At 35.1% G+C, this 19,916-nt stretch overlaps 1 protein-coding gene across 6 annotated transcripts in view; it reads left to right on the top strand.

Annotated features, from left to right (window-relative positions):
- GULP1 (GULP PTB domain containing engulfment adaptor 1) overlaps positions 1-19,916 on the top strand; it is a 227,727-nt gene that overhangs the window by 201,871 nt on the left and 5,940 nt on the right. For 4 of the 6 annotated variants that reach the window (XM_014587588.2, XM_006147846.3, XM_006147845.3 and 1 more), the window contains 2 exons: positions 13,957-14,095; positions 17,152-17,246. In XM_014587588.2, the coding sequence (XP_014443074.1) occupies positions 13,957-14,095; positions 17,152-17,246 (234 nt within the window). Of the gene's footprint in view, positions 1-13,956; positions 14,096-17,151; positions 17,247-19,326; positions 19,339-19,916 lie in introns of those variants that run through there. The other 2 variants (XM_014587591.1, XM_014587590.2) reach the window with 2 other exon arrangements.

Here is a 19,916-nt window from a genome sequence, read left to right as displayed (position 1 = left end):
AGAGCCAGTAATGTAAAAACAATAAAATTTTGAAAATAACCAGATTTTACAATGAATTAGCTCTCCTGAAGTAAGGATATTTTTTTCCATTGGCCCTATATGAATCTATTTGAATAAAATGTTTTAAATACAACTAAAAAAATTAAAAAAATAATAATTTTTGATATAACAAAAATTTTCTCTAATAAATCACATATTTATACCTAACATACATGTGTAGAAAATGAAATACATCATTGTTGATTATGCATGGAATTCAGATGATAACTTTGCAATCTACTTATTTGCCCCATTAATGGCTTTATTCCTTTTCTTTATTTTATTTAAAAAATATTTGTCACATCTCATTAATCTCCTAAAGTCTTATCATATCTTTTTTTGTTTTTTGAAGAGGTTTTTGCCACAGGGCACCTGTGCTTGCCAGCAAGGCAGAGAGACAGAGAGATAGAAAGTGAGAAATCACCCCCCCGGGGGGAGGGGATGGCCTCGCTGCAATCCTTTCTCCTCCATTCTCCTCTCAGAATCTTGGGCACACATGCACACGCGCCCAGCGTGAGTTTAAGCCTCCTGGTCCAGGACTCGAACTGCGATCAACTACATGGGAGTCCAGCAACATAGCCATTATGCTAACTGCTGGTCCCTTATCATTTTGAAACTACTGATACTATAGCAGATATTTATCTTTTTTAAGATAAAACCTAGGAACATTATGTTAAGTGAAATAAACCAGGCACAGAAAAATAAATTTTGTGTGATCTCACATGGAGATTCTAAGAAAACAAGTCAAACTCATAGAAGCAGAGAAGAGAGAGGCCAGCAGATGGCATACTGGTTATATCCCTGGACTCTCACGCAGTTGACCATGGCTCAAGTCCCAGACCAGCAGCTTGAAATTCATGCTGGATGCGTGTGCTTGCATGGCTGTGATACTGAGAGGAGAATGGAGGTGAAGGGATTGTAGCATGACCATCCCCACTGGGTGGGGGTGAGGGGGTGACTTCTCATTTTCTGTCTTCTCACTTATTGTCTCTCTGGCAAGCACATGCACCTGATAGCCAAAAATCTCTTTCTTAAAAAAAAAAAAAAAAAAAAGGAGAAGTAGAGTGCAGAATGGTCGTTACCAGGTGCTGGGATAGAGTGAGGGATGAGGGACTAGTAAGGTAAGATGAAGGGGAAAGGGTACAACATTTCAGCTTGACCGTCAGTCTTGTCGTACTATGGTAAAGGGAGCTGAATCCCATGTGGCCCATTCTAGTTCTAGCTCTAGTGGCTTGAAAAATGCTGGGCACATACGCATGTGTGCCCCAAATCCTGATTAGATAGAAAAATGAAGGAAAAATGATTGTGGTATGACCATGCCACAAGGGGGGGTGTGCTTTTTTTCTCTCTCAACATCTCTGTGGCAAGAGTAACCACACTGACACTTAAAAAATAATTAATTAATTAAAATAAATAAAATGAAGTTACCTACAATTATTTAGTGAGTAGGAAATGTCTCCACACTTTTATGTTATCTTCTTTTGAACAATGGTTAATGATTTAATGTATTGAATTTAAAAATCAATGAACTTTACAAGTAATGAAAACGTTAGCATCTCATCCTTAGTGGCTTGTCATGGGTCTGCAGTGAAGCAATTTTCTCAGAAAAGTTTTACATTTACTCTTGTGAAATTGCAACATAAGTTTTACAGGATACACAACAGGAACACAAATCGCCTCTCAGAGTACCCCCACATGGCTAGCAAAATAAATGGCTGTTGAATTTATAACACTGGAATTGAGGTTTTTGGGATTTTGTTAGTTTTGAGCTCAGAGAACTGAAAAATAGGATGATCTGAAATTGCTCAAGTTCTAAGCAATTTGTTTGAAAGATTAGAGATAGTGAATTTATACATTAATCAAAAAAGTCTTGAAGTGAATTATGAATCCTATTATGCCCAACTAAGATTACAATATAGGTGGACTAGATGCCTATAATTAATTTGGCATCAGATTGTTGATGAGTCTTCAGTGCATTTTGGTGAGAGCAGTCCCCAAGGCAGATGAGTCTTCACATCTGACCCACCCATGATCTTCCTGGCTGCCAAATTTCATTGATCCTTGATACTCTTGGCTTGATCTTACTGGCTGTCTATTTTCTTTCCGTCACACAGAGGTGACTCTTTTGCCACATAAAAATCCAGCTCAGAAGCAGTTCCCTATAAATAATTTTGCACTATAATTTTGTACATAAAAATGAACATATAAACTCAGTAATTTTTGGAAAAACCAAGCTATACTGGTCAAACACAATATAATCACATTAAGCAATTACTCATCAGAGAAACATAAAAGATTTATCTCTAATCTTAGCTTGAAAATATAGTCTCTTTGGGAAGAGGGTGATTTTACGAACATACAAATGGAATTTGGGGGATTTTGTGGCACTAAAATTAATGTAGAAAATTAAGATAATGTAAATCACTGATATGGAAGCTAGTCTTTATTTTAGCTTGTGACAAAGTCACAAATAAAGTGAGATATGAAAAACAACATAAAAATAAGTAGAAATCTTGTTGGAAAATTTGACTAGATAATTAAAAAACGTCAAGATATCTTTGTTAAAAAGAGGCTCAAAATTAAATTACCGTGATGCAAGGCGGTGACTTAAATTTTCTAATAATCATCTTAAGTACAGATGTTGATCCTTCTACTCTTAAATCATCAGTTAAAAATGTAAGGCTCAATGCAATATAATGATCAAGACAGAAAGTTTTTGGACTTTAAGGAGTCACTGTATAGATGAAATCATAGGTGCATTTCTGTACTTTCTTCAGAAGCATCCAAAAGATAGATTACTATTTCTATAACCAGAGCCTTTCAATCACTTTTATGTTATATAATCAGTGTGAATTGGTGATGTTTGAGCTGGTCAGTTCTAAAGTTGCAACCTAAGTAATACTAGGTTCAGATTTTTAATAACATTTTCAAGAGTTCTAAATGTCTTTTCAAAGTTTGATGGTATCTACTTTAGTTTAGTTTTTGTTTTTTATTCTAACTGCCAATTCACATTTGATATACAATGTGAATAAAATAGAAGAGAAAGTGACCAGGGAAACCCTTTCTGAGAGGGTGGCATAACCCGTGGGTTTTTTTTTTCTTACTTTCTCACTCTTTGTCTCTCTGGCAAGTACACATACCAAGTAGCAAAAATCTCTCTCTCAAAATAAATAAATAAATAAGTAAAAATAAATTGCATTAAGGGGCCAGCAGGTGGCATGGTGATTAAGGCACTGGATTCCCATATGACAGACTGGTTCGAGTTCAGGACATAAAGGCTTGAAAATCTTTGATTGGACTAATATACAATTCACATGTTGAGAAAATCCACTTTGTATGCTGTAAAGATGTACAGTAATTATATATAAAAAAAAATAAGAAAATAAAAGAAAGAAGGGGGGAAAAGCGAAGAAAACCACGCTGGGCATGGGTGTGTGTGTGCTTAAAATCTCGAAGTAGAAGGGATTATGGGGTAACTATCCCCCTTGGGGAGTGATTTCTCACTTTCCCTCTCTCTGCTTCTCTCTGATGAGCACATGTGCAAAAACATTTTCAAAAAAGAAAAAAGAAAGAAGTCAGTCAAAGACTTAAAGAGGATTTGTGGATCATCTTGCTGCTCTTTTCTATAGTGGACTGGAAAGAGGCCAAAGTGATGTCCCTGAATCTCTCTAGACTATTTCAGTAGGCAAGGAGGACAAGGGTAACCTGGACTAGAATTCTATCAGTTGAGGTGATTAGAGTTGCTTGGTTCTTGATATATTTGAAAGTAGCTTGCAGGATTAACTGATGGGTTGATTGGGACCTGTTGAAAACAGAAGGGTGGAGAATTTATTCTGAATATCTAGGGGTGACACCTTTTCTGAAATAGACATGACTTGAGAGTGACGAGTGATAAAAAAATTTTTTTTTCACTTTTGCTTGTGTTCTTTCTGTCAACTAGAAAGCCTGTTGAAGATGCTTATTAAATGGTTGTGCATACAAATCTAGGATTCAAATAGGAGTCCGGGCTCATCATATAGTACTTGAGGGAAGAAAATTTCTCCTTTTCTGTCATCATTGTTTATTTTAGAGAATATGCCCTTGAGAGATTATATAATTTAGTTTTAGCTAATGAAAACAATGTGACTCTTTTGCTTACTATTAAATGAATAGACATTCCCACCTTAAAAAGAAATGTTTCTTTCATATTTACCCAAATCATTTTCACTTAAAACAAGTTCTTAATATGCATGATAAGTGAAGACCACTCTTCTTTTTTTCGTTTTATCATGTATCAACTTATGCAAATGTTTAGCATTTCATATATAAAAATATTTGTTTATTCTTAACAGAATACTGCACATAATCTAAATATCACTCAATTCCTTTTCTATTCTTTGATATTACCCCTAATACATACCTCTGTATCACACTATGATTGTAAACAATCTTCTCATTGGTTTTAGAAGTTGGGGCCCTATTTTATGTAGTCATTTGATATGCTGACAAATTTCCGTTACTTGACTGTGCAGTTTGCCTTTTACTGTGTTCTAGTGGTTTGGCAATAGATTAGAGGTTGGGCTTTCCACCATTTGGTACTAATTATCTAGGAACAATCTGATTCTCATTTATTGCATTCACATGGCAGTGCTGCCTGTATTTATATTAGAAAAAGGGTTTATTCTGCCCTCCTAGCCTCATGAAAGCCTACAGAAGATGTTCCATTATATGATGTGTGCACGACAAGTTAAATCAAATTGTTCCTCTTGATTCTTGTATCTGGATCCTTACATTTTACTTCTCTGGCTATAGAAATTTTAACCAAATCAGAAAGTAAAATGAATAAACTTGAAACTAAACTAAAGAATACTGGGCTTTCTGTTGTTGAGTAAAACAAATGTCTCTCTTTTAATTAAACCCAATGTTAGGTAAAGTTCTATCTTTACATAATCAACTGTGTAGCCACTGATTAGACTTGATAGGACTATTATGTAACCTAAAATGTGTATTTCACTGTGGGCAAGCAAACCTGCCTATTTATTTTCCTCTAGTGTTTTCTCAACTACTATTGAAGTCTGGATGGGCAAGAGTAGATTGTGAAAACTCTCAATTACACAAGAGCTTAAACAAGGCATACATTTTAAACATGAGCATCGGTTCCCACGTACACACAAATGACTAACAGCCCACAACTTCACATTTATACTTGTTAGTTGCACAAAGGATAGTTCTAAAGTAAAACCATGTCTGAGGAACAAACTATTTTCCCATATGGACTCTGACCATGAGTACTTGGTTGAGTCATTTAGCCTCCCCTTGTTTCAGTTTCTTCTTTGTGATGACCATATCCATTCCACTCATAAGATTTTTATAAGAAGCATGAGCTCATAGGTCTTACAGATTAGAGAACAGTGTAAACAGCCATGGATCTAAAAGTCTGAGAATGTACTTTCCTAGTGCTTTAAGTTCTAAATTTGAGTGGTTGTTATATATAAAACTTATTTTAAAATTAAAAAAGTAATGTTGAGGGGTCAGGCGATGGTATAGTAGTTGCATTGCTGGGCTTTCCATGGCTGACCATGGTTCAAATCCCAGATCCAGTGGCTTGAAAATCATGCAGTGCCCGTGTGCATGCAAGCCCAAGATTTTAGAGGGAGAATGGAGGATAAGGGATTGTTGTATGGCTGTCTCCACTGGGGGGTGATTTCTCACTTTCCCTCTCACTGTCTCTGTCTTTGTCTCAATCCAGTGAAAGCATGCACTCTATGGTGAAAACCTTTTCAAAAAAAAAAAAAGCAATGTTGAAATTGTGACATTAACTTTAAAGGTAAGAATTGTTATGACAGTATAAAGAGAACTGTTAGAACATTTTATACTACCACTATCTTACTCCACATTGTTATTTATAATGTTCCAATTTTTTTTTTTTTCGGAGAGGTTTTTGCTATAGGGCTCCTGCGCTTGCGAGAGAGACAGAGAGACAGAAAGAGAGAAATCACCCCCCAAGGGGGATGGCCACGCTGCAATCCCTTCTCCTCTATTCTCCTCTCGGAATCTTGGGCACGCGCGCATACGCACCTGGCGTGAGTTTTTTTCTTAAGCTACCGGGTCCAGGACGCAAACCGCTGTCGACTACACGGGAGTCCAGAACATAGCCATTATGCTAAATACTGGTCCCATGTTCCAAATTTTTTAAAGTTTAGTTATTTATTTATTTGATGATAGAGAGAGGCAGCATTCCCAAACAAGGGTCCAATATCTGCCATACTTCAAACACAGCCTCCAGCCGTTTTCAGGTCATGGGCAGACATGTGCCCTGTGTACTCAAGGAGATCTCTGGACTTGAACCAAGAACCTTCCAATGTGGGTTACCAATTACCTTGCACATTGCTGACTTTTACCTCTCAGGCACTGTCTGCCTGACAATCTCCCAGATTTTTTATCAGAAAATTTTCATTTAGATTTAAAACACAAATTTAAGGGAATTTTCTTTTAAAATATGATGCTAAATAGAATTCTGAGCTTCTACTATTTTAATAATTGTGATAAAATATTTTAATCTTGAAAATGTCTGCTTTATATTTAAAAAGTCTTTGGAGATTTATGTTACCAGTACAACTAACAGCACAAAATAAATGATGATTCTTATATTTCTATAGGTTTACCATAGAACTGTTCAGTTTGTTGTTGTTTCAGTGTATTCAATATCTACTGATGAGATTTAAACATTTTCTGAGATTTTTATTTTGTTTAATTTATGCAAAACTCAAGTTTGGAATATTCACCATGGCCTAAATTACACCAAGATACTGCTTACTGAAAGAAAGAGCTACCAAAACAAAACAACCCCAGGCCTTAAAGATGGACATTCATTATTAATATATACTAATAACCTAACAACTTTTACATTATAGTCATGTGATTGTTGAGCATAGTATTCCTGTTAGCATAATAATTCAGTCTGTGCATGGTCCCAAAAAGCAAGACAATTGGAATTATGAGTATAGAGGAATTACTTGAAAAGTGGCACCATATACCTCATACTTCCAAAAAGACTGGTTTCTAGTCCTCTTTCAAAACACTGAGAGAAGGCCAAAAATAAATTTATCATGTTTCATCTAAACTATGCATTCACTTTTATTTTCATTTTATTTCTTCAGTCTTGCTATATAGTGCCTGTGCACTATTGAGAGACAGAGAGAGATAAATCATCTCCAGGGGCAATGGCCACATCACAATCCTTTCTCCTCCAGGCTCATAGCATTTTGAGCATGCATACACTCATATGTGGTGTGATTTTCAAGTTGCTGGGCCTGGGATTCAGACCACACAGGCAGCTGTATTGTCAGATCTAGTGCCTTAACCTCCACACCACCTGCAGGCCCTTTAATTTCTTTAGAAAAAAAAAATAATAATAAGTACCTTCAACCAGTTAAAAATGGCAACTTAAGAGCCAGTCCTGGTGGCTGTGCCCTACAAAGATACTGTTCTGCAGAGTGGCTCATGTGTTTCAAGTCCTGGCCCAATCTAAATGCTGAGTGTTGTAGCATGCATCTGTAATCTTAGCAGCTTAGGAGGCTGAGGTGGGACAGTCACAAGCTGGAGTCCGTCCTGAGCAAAAAAGTCATACTTTGTTTGAAAAAGAATGGGCCTTGATGAGTCGTGCCTATTGTCTTAGCTGGGAGGTTGAAGCAGAGGATCATGACACAGTGAGACCCTTACTTAATAGGCCTAACAGTCTGGTGAAGGATCAAGCATTACTGAAATGTAGCTATGTGTTTGAACAGGTTGAACCTATATTTCATTTTTATAAAGAATCAGACATAAATACAATTCCTTGACTTGAATTATTTCTAGGTTAGTAATCACAAACTCAAATTTCAACAGAACCCAGACTTCATGTATAAATATATGAAATGGGCACCCGGTGGAAGTGATGAATTGGAAAGTACACACTAACCTGAAAGATACAGACAAAACCTCAGTATCAGTCTATTATATTCATAATTGAAATTGGAAAGTCCATTTTCTGGATTTTCTGACTTCTTAAGAAATGTTCTGGATTTTAATGTGCAATCTATTCATATTTGCCTATAAGCAATTAATGAAATATTTTAAAATACTCATGTGATCTAAATAAAAAATGCAAGATTATTGATGACTCAAGGAAAACCTGAGACAGTGTCAGTCATAAGTTCTAGTTATCAAAACTTTTGAGGGACCAGCAATTAGTGTAATGGCTATGTCACTGGACTCCCATGTAGTCGACTGCAGTTAGTGTCACAGACCTGGTGGCTTAAAATCATGCCAGGCATGTGTGTGTGCATGCCCAAGAACCTGAGAGGAGAATGGAGGAGAAGGGATTGTGGTGTGGCCATCCCCCCTGGGGGGTGGTTTCTCTCATTCTGTCTCTCTGCCTTTCTGGCAAGCGTACATGCCTTATAGCAAAAACCTCTCCAAAAAAAAAAAAAAAAACAACTTTCGACGTACTTGGTATCCCTGTTCTACTATTATGAAAGTGAAAATATTTCCTAATCAGAGTATTCAAATACTTGATTATTTTCATATTATATGCATAGTTCTACCTTCCTAGAAGAAGTAGTACTATGAAAATGCATAATATTAATACCACGGTATAAATACTAGAACACTCTAAGGTTATTTTGGCCTTCGGTTTATTTTGAGGCATCTCATAAATTATTTTTGGTCAATATATATCATAAAATGATATAATACAGAATATTGCCATTTAATCTAAATGATTATCAAGGATAGTTTGCATTTAATATTGTGTTATGCTTTATTTAGTACAGACAACTTTATCAATTTATGCATTAACCAAAAAATATGTGCTACTGTAAATCAGAATATCCACTCTTATGTCTACTATGCACCTAGTACTGCAGTATTATATAGACTATTTTGAGAAAGCTAATTTTACCCACAAGGAGCTTACAATTCTAACCTATAATAAAGAAAAGGGTGACCACCAATGATGGAACTATATAGAACTATCTAGACCAGAAAATAGATTTTGAATATTGTGTATGTATATATCTCTAGATAGATCGATAGATGGACAGAGTTATTACTATGAATATCAATAGAGAAATCAATAATTATATTCATACATGTATGCTAATAGAATTAAAAATTATAAGCACAGACTACTAGAGACTTGAAACTTACACTTGGAACTCTTCACTAATCTTAATCTCTCACTTTACATTGTTTCCATTTTTCTTCTGCTTCAAGAAACAAGTGAAGAGGTGGTTCTTAGCTTAAGAATATTCCTCAAAAACATTTTTTTCTGACTCTAATTTCAGTTGCTTCCTTTTTAAAAATAATTTATTTTATTATTAAATAAGATAATAATATTTAATTAAAAGATAACAATCCTTTAATTTGACCAGAGAGAGACAGAGAAAAGAGAGGAAAAGTGAGAAAGCAAGCCTCCAGATCCACAACTTGAACTATGATTAGCCCTGTGGGAGTTCAACACTTTTACCACCACTTCACCTGCCAGCTTCTAGTTGCTACCCTTTACAATGAAGTTTATCAAGGATCAGATTTTTTTGGCTGCCTTAAAGTCCTGTCAGCATTGAACAGACTCAGAAGTGTGATTTACAGCTGAGGAATCTGAGTTTAGGCCAAAATCCTGTGTGTGACATCTTGGGCCCTGTGATAGGCGATCGTAAAGTCTTTTCTTGGCAAGCTTCGTGAGAGATATCTCTCCTCCTGTATGAATCTGGTGCACAACTTAGAGGAATTGAGTCTAGCACCCAGGCTCCCTGGCGTTCATGCCTTTGTGCATTCCTCGCCTGGTTTCTCCATTCAGAGGCCTCTTTATTGAAGGCCCTTGGCTGAGGCCTCTTAGGTGCTTATGCCAAGATCATCTTATTCTGCAGGCTCTGAAGACATTTCTTCACTTGAGTCACTTATTCAGTACTTTTCTACGCTTAGTCTTTTCCTTTTTTCTCAGTCTGGCCCTTGTTCAGGGCTCCTCAGCAATGAGTCAATGATTGCCCCACTTCCTGCAGTGATACTTCTGGTATTTGTTCAGTGCCGTTCTGCGGGGGGAAGGTAGAGCACCGATGGAGCCCTTGTTTAGACTATCATAGTGATCAAATAAAAGAATAGGGAATCTTTAATTTTATTTTCATTTTGACTCATTTTTGTTTTTATCTGTTTGAATTTTAGCTTGCTATACGGCATGTACACTCCTGGAAAGACAGAAAGAGAGAGAGAGTGAGAAATCCGCCCCCACTCCCCGCCCCCAGCAGAGATGACCACACCACATTCCCTTCTCCTCCATTCTCCTTTTGAGATTTTGGGCATACACACACACACATCCCTGGAGTGATTTTCAAGTCACCAGGTCGAGGACATGAACCATGTAGTTGACCATGTGGGATCCAAGTGTTCTAACTTCCACACCACCTGCTGGCCCTGACTTGTTTCCATTGACCACTCTAATGTCCACAGCTCAATCTTGACAGGAACGTCCCCTGCTGTAATGAAAATAGCCCCTAAAAGTAATCCAATTACTGATCAGGTGCATTACAGCACACTACTTGCCTAGGATTTATTATTCCTCTGATTTCTTTGAGATGCTTGACAACTCTATAATCCCACCTGAAAATTCTGACCATTCAGAGCTCCTCATTACCTATAAAAATGTTGTGACATCTAGCAGAGACCAGCAGTTGGCATAATGGTTATGTCACTGGACTCCAATGTAGTCGACTGCAGTTCAAGTCCCAGACCCAGTGGCTTAAACTCACACCGGGCATGTGTGTGTGAGTGCCCAAGATCCCGAGAGGAGAATGAAGGAGAAGGGATTGCAGTGTGACCATCGCCCCTGGAGGGTGATTTCTCGCTTTCTGTCTCTCTCTCTGTCTTTCTGGTGAGTACACGTGCCCTATAGCTAAAAAAAAAAAAAAGAAGAAGAAGAAAAAGAAAAAAGAATGTTGTGACATTTGTAATCAGTCTGTTACGTGTTTGGGCTCTGCTTTTTTATCTCATATGAAATGTCTTCAAAAAGTTTATGGGAAATGCATATTCTGAAAAAAATTACATGGAGGGCAGAACTTTGGAAGTCAGATTTTTATTTTTGCATCAAAATAAGCTCACACTTTAAAACAAATTCTTTTGAGTATATTTATTTAATTCTTTCATAAGAGAGAGACAAAAAAACAGCATCCCAACAGGGTCCTCATGCCATGGTGTTTCCTCAGCCTCAGCCAACCAGGACCACCGCATGTGTTTGCACCCCGAGCCCTAGTACATGCATTGCTGCAGCACTACCATCTGGCCCCTAAAACTGTACTTGAATTCCATTTTCCATGAACGATTTAAAGTCTTCTTGTACAGGCATAAGTCATGAAGAATCTATAGACCCTAATTTCCATGTGTTTCTTGTAATAAGGACTACTAATACTTCAAAAGAGTGTTTTGAGTTTTTGAGGATTAAATTTAAAATGTATGTTGTAACTCTATTTGAAAATTCTACAAGCTGTAACTTATTTACAAGAGTTTACCCTTACTTCAATGATTTCTTTTATTACTGTCCTTCCTATTCCCGTCTCGTAACACAGAGACCCTCTCAAATCTTCAGGCTTTCTTCATTTTCCTCTTTACTGTCTTCCTCTCAAGTCCTGGTGTATGCAACATTTTATGTAAAATATCTAAAAATGTAATACTTCAGTGAAAAATGATCAAATTAAGTAATCCAGCATCTAAGGACTATCACAATAGGAAAATCAACTCCAACTGTATGCTCTAATTGCAGTAGCATTGTGGGGAAATCATGTTATCATTTTTACAAGCCACCATTGTATAAATTTTCATGTATACTTTTTTCTTTCCACCATGCTGCCTTTCCTTCCCTTAGTATATTTCTCTTTCTGTCATTTCTTTACAGCTGCTGCAGAAAATGTCTGCTCATGAGCAATATGGGTTTCAGAGATGCCCATCCTCTTTCTGGCGTAGTAGTGATGACTCATCTCCCTGTCTAAATATTTCTTCCATTTCTGTCACTCCTGTCAACTCACCTGATTCCAGACTATCCCTGGGACTGTTAGTACCACCGCCTTCTAAATGTGGCCTTCCCAAGCCAGTCAGTGAGAACAGCATCCCAAGACCTCATGTAATTTACTAAACAGAAAAATTCTTTTTATATCTCTTACTTAAAAAAAAAAAAATCTTCCAATATGTACCATTATAGAGTAATAAAAAATGTCAGGTATGTCTTGAATCAATGTGATGTGATCTGGAGCTTTTGTGTGTCATTTTTGTTTCCTTTGATTCCCTAATATCAGAGAGTGTCAAGTAGAAAATTGCGATAGTGGTCAGATCCACAGAAAGATGAAACAGGACCCAGATACTTCAATAAAATCAAAGAATCCATTTGATATGGCAGTTAGGACACTGGTAAAAATGTTTTCAGTAGAGTCCAGTGCAAAATGACCAAAGTCTAGACTAAAATTCCGTTCTGAATAAAGGCAAAGTTGGGACAGGAAACCTGGTATGCCTTTCAAGGTGCTTAGCCATAATACGAAGCAAAAGAGAAATGAAAGGATGGAGCAATCAAGAGGGATGAAGGCAAGAAATTTTAGGTTGGTTGTTTTTGTCTTTTAGGACAGTCAAGATCGGAGTAGTTTTATATCCTGAGAAAGAGGAGAGAGAAGGAAGCTAGGGAACTAGAGGGATGGGATGATGAGGGGAACAATATTCCCAAATAAATGGAAAGGGCTGAGGGAAACAAAAAGCAAATCGTTAAAGAGAGGGGTATAACAGGATTTTGGTGCATGAAAGAAATGTATTAGCAGCCATTGTAAATGAATTGCAAATCCATCACTCTCTACATACTATCTGCTTTATTTTTCTTCGTCTGTGTTATGATCAAAAAAGTATTCTGAGAGCTCTAATTTTTATATGAACTACTCTTGTCAATCATTGTGTGTCCTCGTATAGAAAGAGCTAGTTTTTCCTCATTATTTCCCTCCAAAAGGGGAGTTTTCTTTCTTTTATCTCTGATCAGATAAATTTACCCCTGTTTAACAAAGCAATGATTGTCTCATTCTTTTGTAACTTGTCAAATACATTTTCATAGAATTTTTATTTTTCTTTCCTTATGTTTCTTTAGTGCTAGTCCAGACTGTACCATATAACTCAATGATTTGGGTGGTACATTGGTGATTATCAATGTATTTCACAAGATGGCTCTTCATTATAGAAAACTTTATGAAATCTTATAAGAGTAAAAGAAATGACAATAAATATCAGTTAATTGTCATTTTATGAATACAAATAAAAATATACTTTACTCTTGAACTTGTGAAAAAATTATCAGTTAAATTTTGAGTTGTTTATTTAAAAAGTTGGGTCATTTGTGTTTATTTCTGTTTAACATCTAAACTTATATGAAAAGTGTAATACTGAAATCACATTTTTACCATTTCTAATGTTTCTAATTCTCTTATACAAATGACAATTATTTCCAGATATGCAAAAAATCCAGTATGTCTTATATATCCATTTAAAATAGTACTGCCGCTATTTTGCCATTCTTTGAAAATGTTTTTGCACAGAATTTCTATTATGCTTTTGCCATGAGCATATATCACAATTGGTTGGAACATAAATTTGCCAGTAGTTAATTATTTTTTATCTACAGCATGGCAAATTCATATGATTCAACTGAATTTAGTGTTGTTTATACATGAGAGGTCTTCAAAAGTTTAATGGACAGTGCATATTATGAAAAAACTGCATGCATTTCAAAAAATATTTTGAACTAAACTGAAGTCATCATCTAGTTCCATTTATCTGAAAACTTTTTGAAGTCTTCTCATATGTATTATATATATATGAAATACTAAGTTCTATTGCGTATATATGTGAAATATACCCTAATTCATATAATCTTCATTGCAGGCAAGCAGTGTAACACCTAAATCACCCTCCACTGACATCTTTGATATGATTCCATTTTCTCCAATTTCACACCAGTCTTCAATACCTACTCGCAATGGCACACAGCCACCTCCGGTACCTAGTAGATCTGCTGAGATTAGTAAGCTTTCTAAACAAATCAATATTCCTTGCATATGTGGATATATGTTTGCTTAACACTTGTGGAAAATTACCTATCTTAAGATGCTCACTAACCAATTTAGTTATTAATATGTCTTGGTTTTGTATATGTCAAATTCAATTAATCCTACTTTACATTTCAGAAAATACTCTTCAAGAAATTCTGACTTGCAATTTGAGCCTGTTGTATGAACAATAATATTTTGGTATAGATTCATGTGAGAAGACAAAACATTTAATTGTATATTTACTGTGTTTCACCTTATATTTTTTAATATTTTACTTTAATTATTGAAAATAACTGGTAGTCATTTTTAATTTTTTTTTGAGTGGTTTTTGCTTTAGGGCACATGTGCTTACCAGAAAGAGAGAGAAAGACAGAGGGACAGAAAGTGAAAAATCACCCCCCCCGGGGGGGGAGAAATCCCCCCCTCCCAGAGGGGATGGCCACACTGCAATACCTTCTCCTCCATTCTCCTCTCGGACCTTGGGCATGCACTCACACGTGCCCAGCATGAGTTTAAGTCACCGGGTCTGGGACTTGAACCTGGCTCAACTACATGTGAGTCCAGTGACATAGCCATTACGCCAACTGCTGGTCCCAAGTTTTTGTTTTTAAGAATATTCCCACATCTCTTCCTTTATCTCTTTCTTTCACTTCCCTGGCTTCATCACTGATTCACTCATTCATGTATGTATAATGAACATGTGTTTTGCACATATAGTAGACTTGGATTATATTTTGAAATCTTTTTCAAATAAAAATAATTGATTGACATATTTAGATTCTATACTTAAGAATGCCATTGCTCAAGCAATCTGAATCTTTTTTTTTTGGAGAGGTCTTTGCTACAGGGCGCATGCGCTCACCAGACAGACAGAGAGAGACAGAGAGACAGAAAGTGAGAAATCACCCCCCAGGGGGGATGGCCACTCCGCAATCCCTTCTCCTCCATTCTCCTCTCGGGATCTTGGGCACTCACGCACACGCGCCTGGCGTGAGTTTAAGCCACCGGGTCCGGGATTCGAACCGTGGTCAGCTACGTGAGAGTCCAGCAACATAGCCATTAAGCTAACTGATGGCCCCAAGCAATCTGAATCTTTGTGGCAATTAAAAGTTCACTTCCCCTGTGTAAATCAGTGCTGAGTAATATTTTTGATTATGCCTTAAAGAAGCCACTTAACTTTAGATATATAATAGATTTATATATTTGGAAAATATTAATATTTGAGAGGCTTTTAACTTAAAAATTGTACATAATTATGGTGACAAAATGACATTTTAGTATATGCATATTTGCAGAATGATTACATCAAGCTAATTAATACACTTATTACCTTGCAGACTTAGTGTTTTTTTTTTCTTTTTTTATTAGTGAGAACATAAAATCAACTCTATTAGCAATTTTCAAGGAGATAATATATTGTTATTAATTATAATCACCCTGATATACAATAAAGTGACATGCTGTAATCTGACCTGTAAATTGGCAGTGTGTCCACAACAAAGAATTTCAATCCAAGTGAAAAATGTATGTGACTAAAAATATAATTACAGAAAGATAAAAATCTTTCATGAGGGGAGTCATAAAGTAATTTTAGAGGATGTGATAGAAATCAACTAGTATAAATACAGAGTGTTAAATTCAGAAAATATGAATTTTTCTCCAAAAAGAAGTCATGACTATGTTCTAAATATCCATTTCCATGTATGTACATATATTTCCAATTAATGTTGTGCTTAAATTGATCCATAGGAAACAACTTAAGTTATTTTTTTTAGTTTTCAATTTTTAAAATATTTTATTTAACTTTATTTATTTGCTTGTTTGTTTTTAATTTGACCAGAGAAGAACAGAGTGTGTGTGTGTGTGTGTGCGTGTGTGTGTGTGTGTGTGCGTGTGTGTGTGTGTGTGTGCGTGTGTGTGTGTGTGTGTGCGTGTGTGTGTGTGTGTGTGCGTGAGAGAGAGAGAGAAAATGGCAAGCCACCAGGTCTAGGACTTGAACTGCAGTTGGCCATGTGGGAGTCCATCGCCCTTACTTAACCACCATGCCACCTGCCAGCCCCAGTTTTTTGTTTTCCTTTTTTTTTTTTTTTTTTTTTACTTTTTAAGTAATAAAATAAGCCATCATCTATAAATTACAAACATCAATTTTAACTGTGATATTTCTTTAGTGATGAAAAGGAGTGCCTAGTTTTAAATATGTGTATATAGACTTTCATTGTTTTCATTACTATATTCCGCTCATTTTTAGAAAATATTGGGAGGGGTCTTTTTTTTTTTTCTTTAAGTTTTTGCTGTAGGGTGTGTGATTGCCAAGGAGAGACAGAGAGAGAGAGAAAGTGAGAAATCACTTCCCAGGTGGGATGGCCATGCTGCAGTCCCTTCTCCTCCATTCTCCTGGCAGTACTGTGGGTGTGGCTGGCATGATTTTTTAAGCTGCTGATTCCAAGACATAGACTGTAGTTGACCATGTGAGAGTCCAGCACCTTAATCACCAAGCTACCTACAGGTCTGAGAGGAGGAATTTTTAAAGAACCTATCTCATTATGGTTATATAAAAGGTGATATGATTTCATACTGTGTGAGGTGAGGTACCTTAAGTTTTTTCTCAATAAAAAGTGAGATAAGAGTACGCGAACCTATGATTCAAACTACTTATTAATATACTTAGTCCTTGTGTTCCAAGGCATCAATAAATTGAATTAATTTTAGTGAATTTTAATTCCTTCCAAAAAAGGGTATTTTAGTATGTATTAATTAATCAAATATTTATTGAATTTGAAATTAAGAAGTCTTTATTACAGACAAAGAAACCTCTCTAGATAATAATTCTGTATAACTAAGCAGTTTTTAATATCCTTAAATAGGTCTTCGTTTCCTTGCTAGTGTTTAATCTAAGATCAGGAAAGTGTAATTGTGGATGCTAGCTCATTTGATCATGTATTTATTTATATAATCCTGCCTTTGAAATATAACTCACCCCAGCTCACTTCTTATCATTTCATTTGCTAAATTATTATCTTTCTTTTAGAACGGGACCTCTTTGGAGCAGAGCCTTTCGACCCATTTAACTGTGGAGCAGGGGATTTCCCTCCAGATATTCAATCAAAATTAGATGAGATGCAGGTGATTATCCTAACAGATTGTCTCATAAGTGTTTTTCTGTTTGTTTGTTTGCTTTGCTTGTTTGTTGTTTCTTCCTAATCCGGATCAAAGAAAGTGTTATATATGCAAACTACCCTTTCTTTGAGTTCTTGTCAATGCATAAACTTGTTTAAAATAGTTTCTTTAAAGTAATAATGTTCATTTGGTACTAAAAATACTCCTATATCTTAGGATAAAGTGTTTTTTTTTCTCTCTTTAATAGTTCAGTTTACAAAATGGCTCAGTTTTTATACAAAATAAAATGGATTCTAATGCTTCATTATTATTTATTTATTTATTTTTATTATCATCATAATCTTCTTTATATTACATTAGATTACATATAACTTTACAGTGTATTACATTGCTTTTTCAAAAGGGAATGCCATGCATGTCAGTCCAGGGAGAGACGTTAATCTCCCCACTTCATCATTCAATATCTTTTCAATGTTTTTCCCAATCATTATTATTATTATTCTAATTATTTTTTTAAACAGTCAATCACTATTTCTCATTTTGCTTGTAAAAAGACTTTATCCATAATACTTCATTATTTTGAACTCTAGAAATTAGAAGGCTATTGGAGTAGATTTATAAGATTTGATCTCTGTCTTAACAATTATGAATTTCAGAATTGTAAATGAATAGATGAGGGAAAATCTCTGTAAGAGTAAAATCACTCTCTCTGAAAGGAAGCATTGTAGCCACAGTTCATAACTTCTTGACTCTTATGGAAAAAGCAGACACCCAGTGACAACTTCTCCAGGAATATATTCCAGTTGGGTTTTCATTTCTCTTTCCACTTAATTTTTGAGTCATAAATCGTTCTAGAAGTTTGAAGAAATTGGCTTTAAAAACTTTGTATGGATTATGATCAATAAATAGTATCATGAACACTAGAATAAAGTCTTCTCTTTATATTTGCCCTTTACATTTCAGTGAAGCTATTATATCTTATTTTTCATCTGAAAGTTTATATCTGGTAAAATTTAGGCAGACATCAATTAGATGAAGCTGATTGAGAAAAGACAATGAAGATACTAATGTAAGATGAAAGAAGTATTCTGATTATTATTCCTGGTTTATTATGTTCACTCTCTATGCTTCATCTTTGGGGGAAAAACGTAATGAGTGATGCCAGTCTTACACAGTAGATGGACTCCTCCCTGGAACAACAATGTCAAACACTCTTCCTCTCATTTGGACTACTGCTATATTGCAGTCTTATTTTCCACCTATCATATGAACTTCCATAGTGTTGTAAATATAATAATATGCCTGCATTTTAAAAGTTGAATTATTTAACACATACATGAGATTTTCAAAGACTGGGAAAGGAACTTTCAAAGAATTACAAATCACATTTTTAATAATTTAGTAATTCCCTTTTTCATGAAAAACTATACCATTAACCTTGATTTTAATTGATGTTTTTTACAAAAAAGGTAAAAGCAAAAAATGTTATAAAACAGTTATCCTTAGTATTTCATATGCAATTATGAATTCAAAAATTGTAAGTTAAATAAAAGCAAAACTATACCACCAATAAAATTTAAATTAAGAGCTTTAATATAAGTGAATGAATGATGCTATTTGGTTGAAATTACAACATATCAAACACCTGTTGATTTCCACATTTATGTGGTCAGGATGATATGATTTTCCCATCTCTTTTGCATATTTCAAATACTCTGAAGCTTTCAGTCAAAATACCAATTAAGTTGTGCCACTTGGCTTTTGTAGGTAGAAGCACACATGGATACTGTGGTGACAGTGCTTACTTTCAAACACTAGGCTGCTTTAAGCAAGTTATATACCGTTGAATGAGTCATAAAGTATATTTTTTCTATGCATGCTTTTAAAAATCAACAGAAAATTGAACATTTTTCTGTTAAAAAGATAAACCCCCATCTCCAATTTTGTAAGAGAATAAGTTTAAGAAACACTGTTGTTAGTAAAACAATATTAAACTGTTGTATTTTTATTTATTTATTTTTTTGCAGTTTCTAATATTTTAATTTAATGTCTTTTTTTTATTCTTTTCTGCTTTCATGGTGGGTAGCGCCAGAGATGGTTGGTATATTATTCTTATAATAATTTTAAACAACTTGTAACATTTTGAAAGCTAAAATCTTAATATTTGCATGCTATATTTTCAAAAAGCAGTTTCATATGGATGTACCTGAATATTACTTGTGTTTAAAGAGGTTTAATAACCCATAATTTGAGATTATTTTTTCAATGACATATTCACTTTTGCATTGTCCACCTTACTGCTTTTCTGTTTCTTTTATCCAAGATTTACTTGCAAGATCACTTCAACTAAATTAACATAATATTTCTTCATCTAAAGTCCATGATGACTTTGTTATTAATCTTGCTACCCTAATTGATCTAACACACACATAGCTACTATTTTTATCTTTGCATATCATGTAAAAATTAATTTAGTACAATGGACTGTGAACACTGTATTGAGTTTTTCAGTCTAGAGATTTTATTTCTGTTGTTTCATTTACAGAAGATCGTGACTGAGCTATTATTTGAGACTCAAATGATTAAATTTGAAAACGCAGAAGTATCTCATGCAAAAATTTAAGCAGAAATATTAGGTTATATTCCATTATAAATTTTTATAAAGCTAGGTATTTA

This window comes from Tupaia chinensis, unplaced genomic scaffold, assembly GCF_000334495.1.
Source record: "Tupaia chinensis unplaced genomic scaffold, TupChi_1.0 Scaffold000225_1, whole genome shotgun sequence".
NCBI lineage: Eukaryota > Metazoa > Chordata > Mammalia > Scandentia > Tupaiidae > Tupaia > Tupaia belangeri.
Note: the sequence above shows the minus strand (reverse complement) of the source record. Positions and strands in the feature narration are given on the sequence as shown.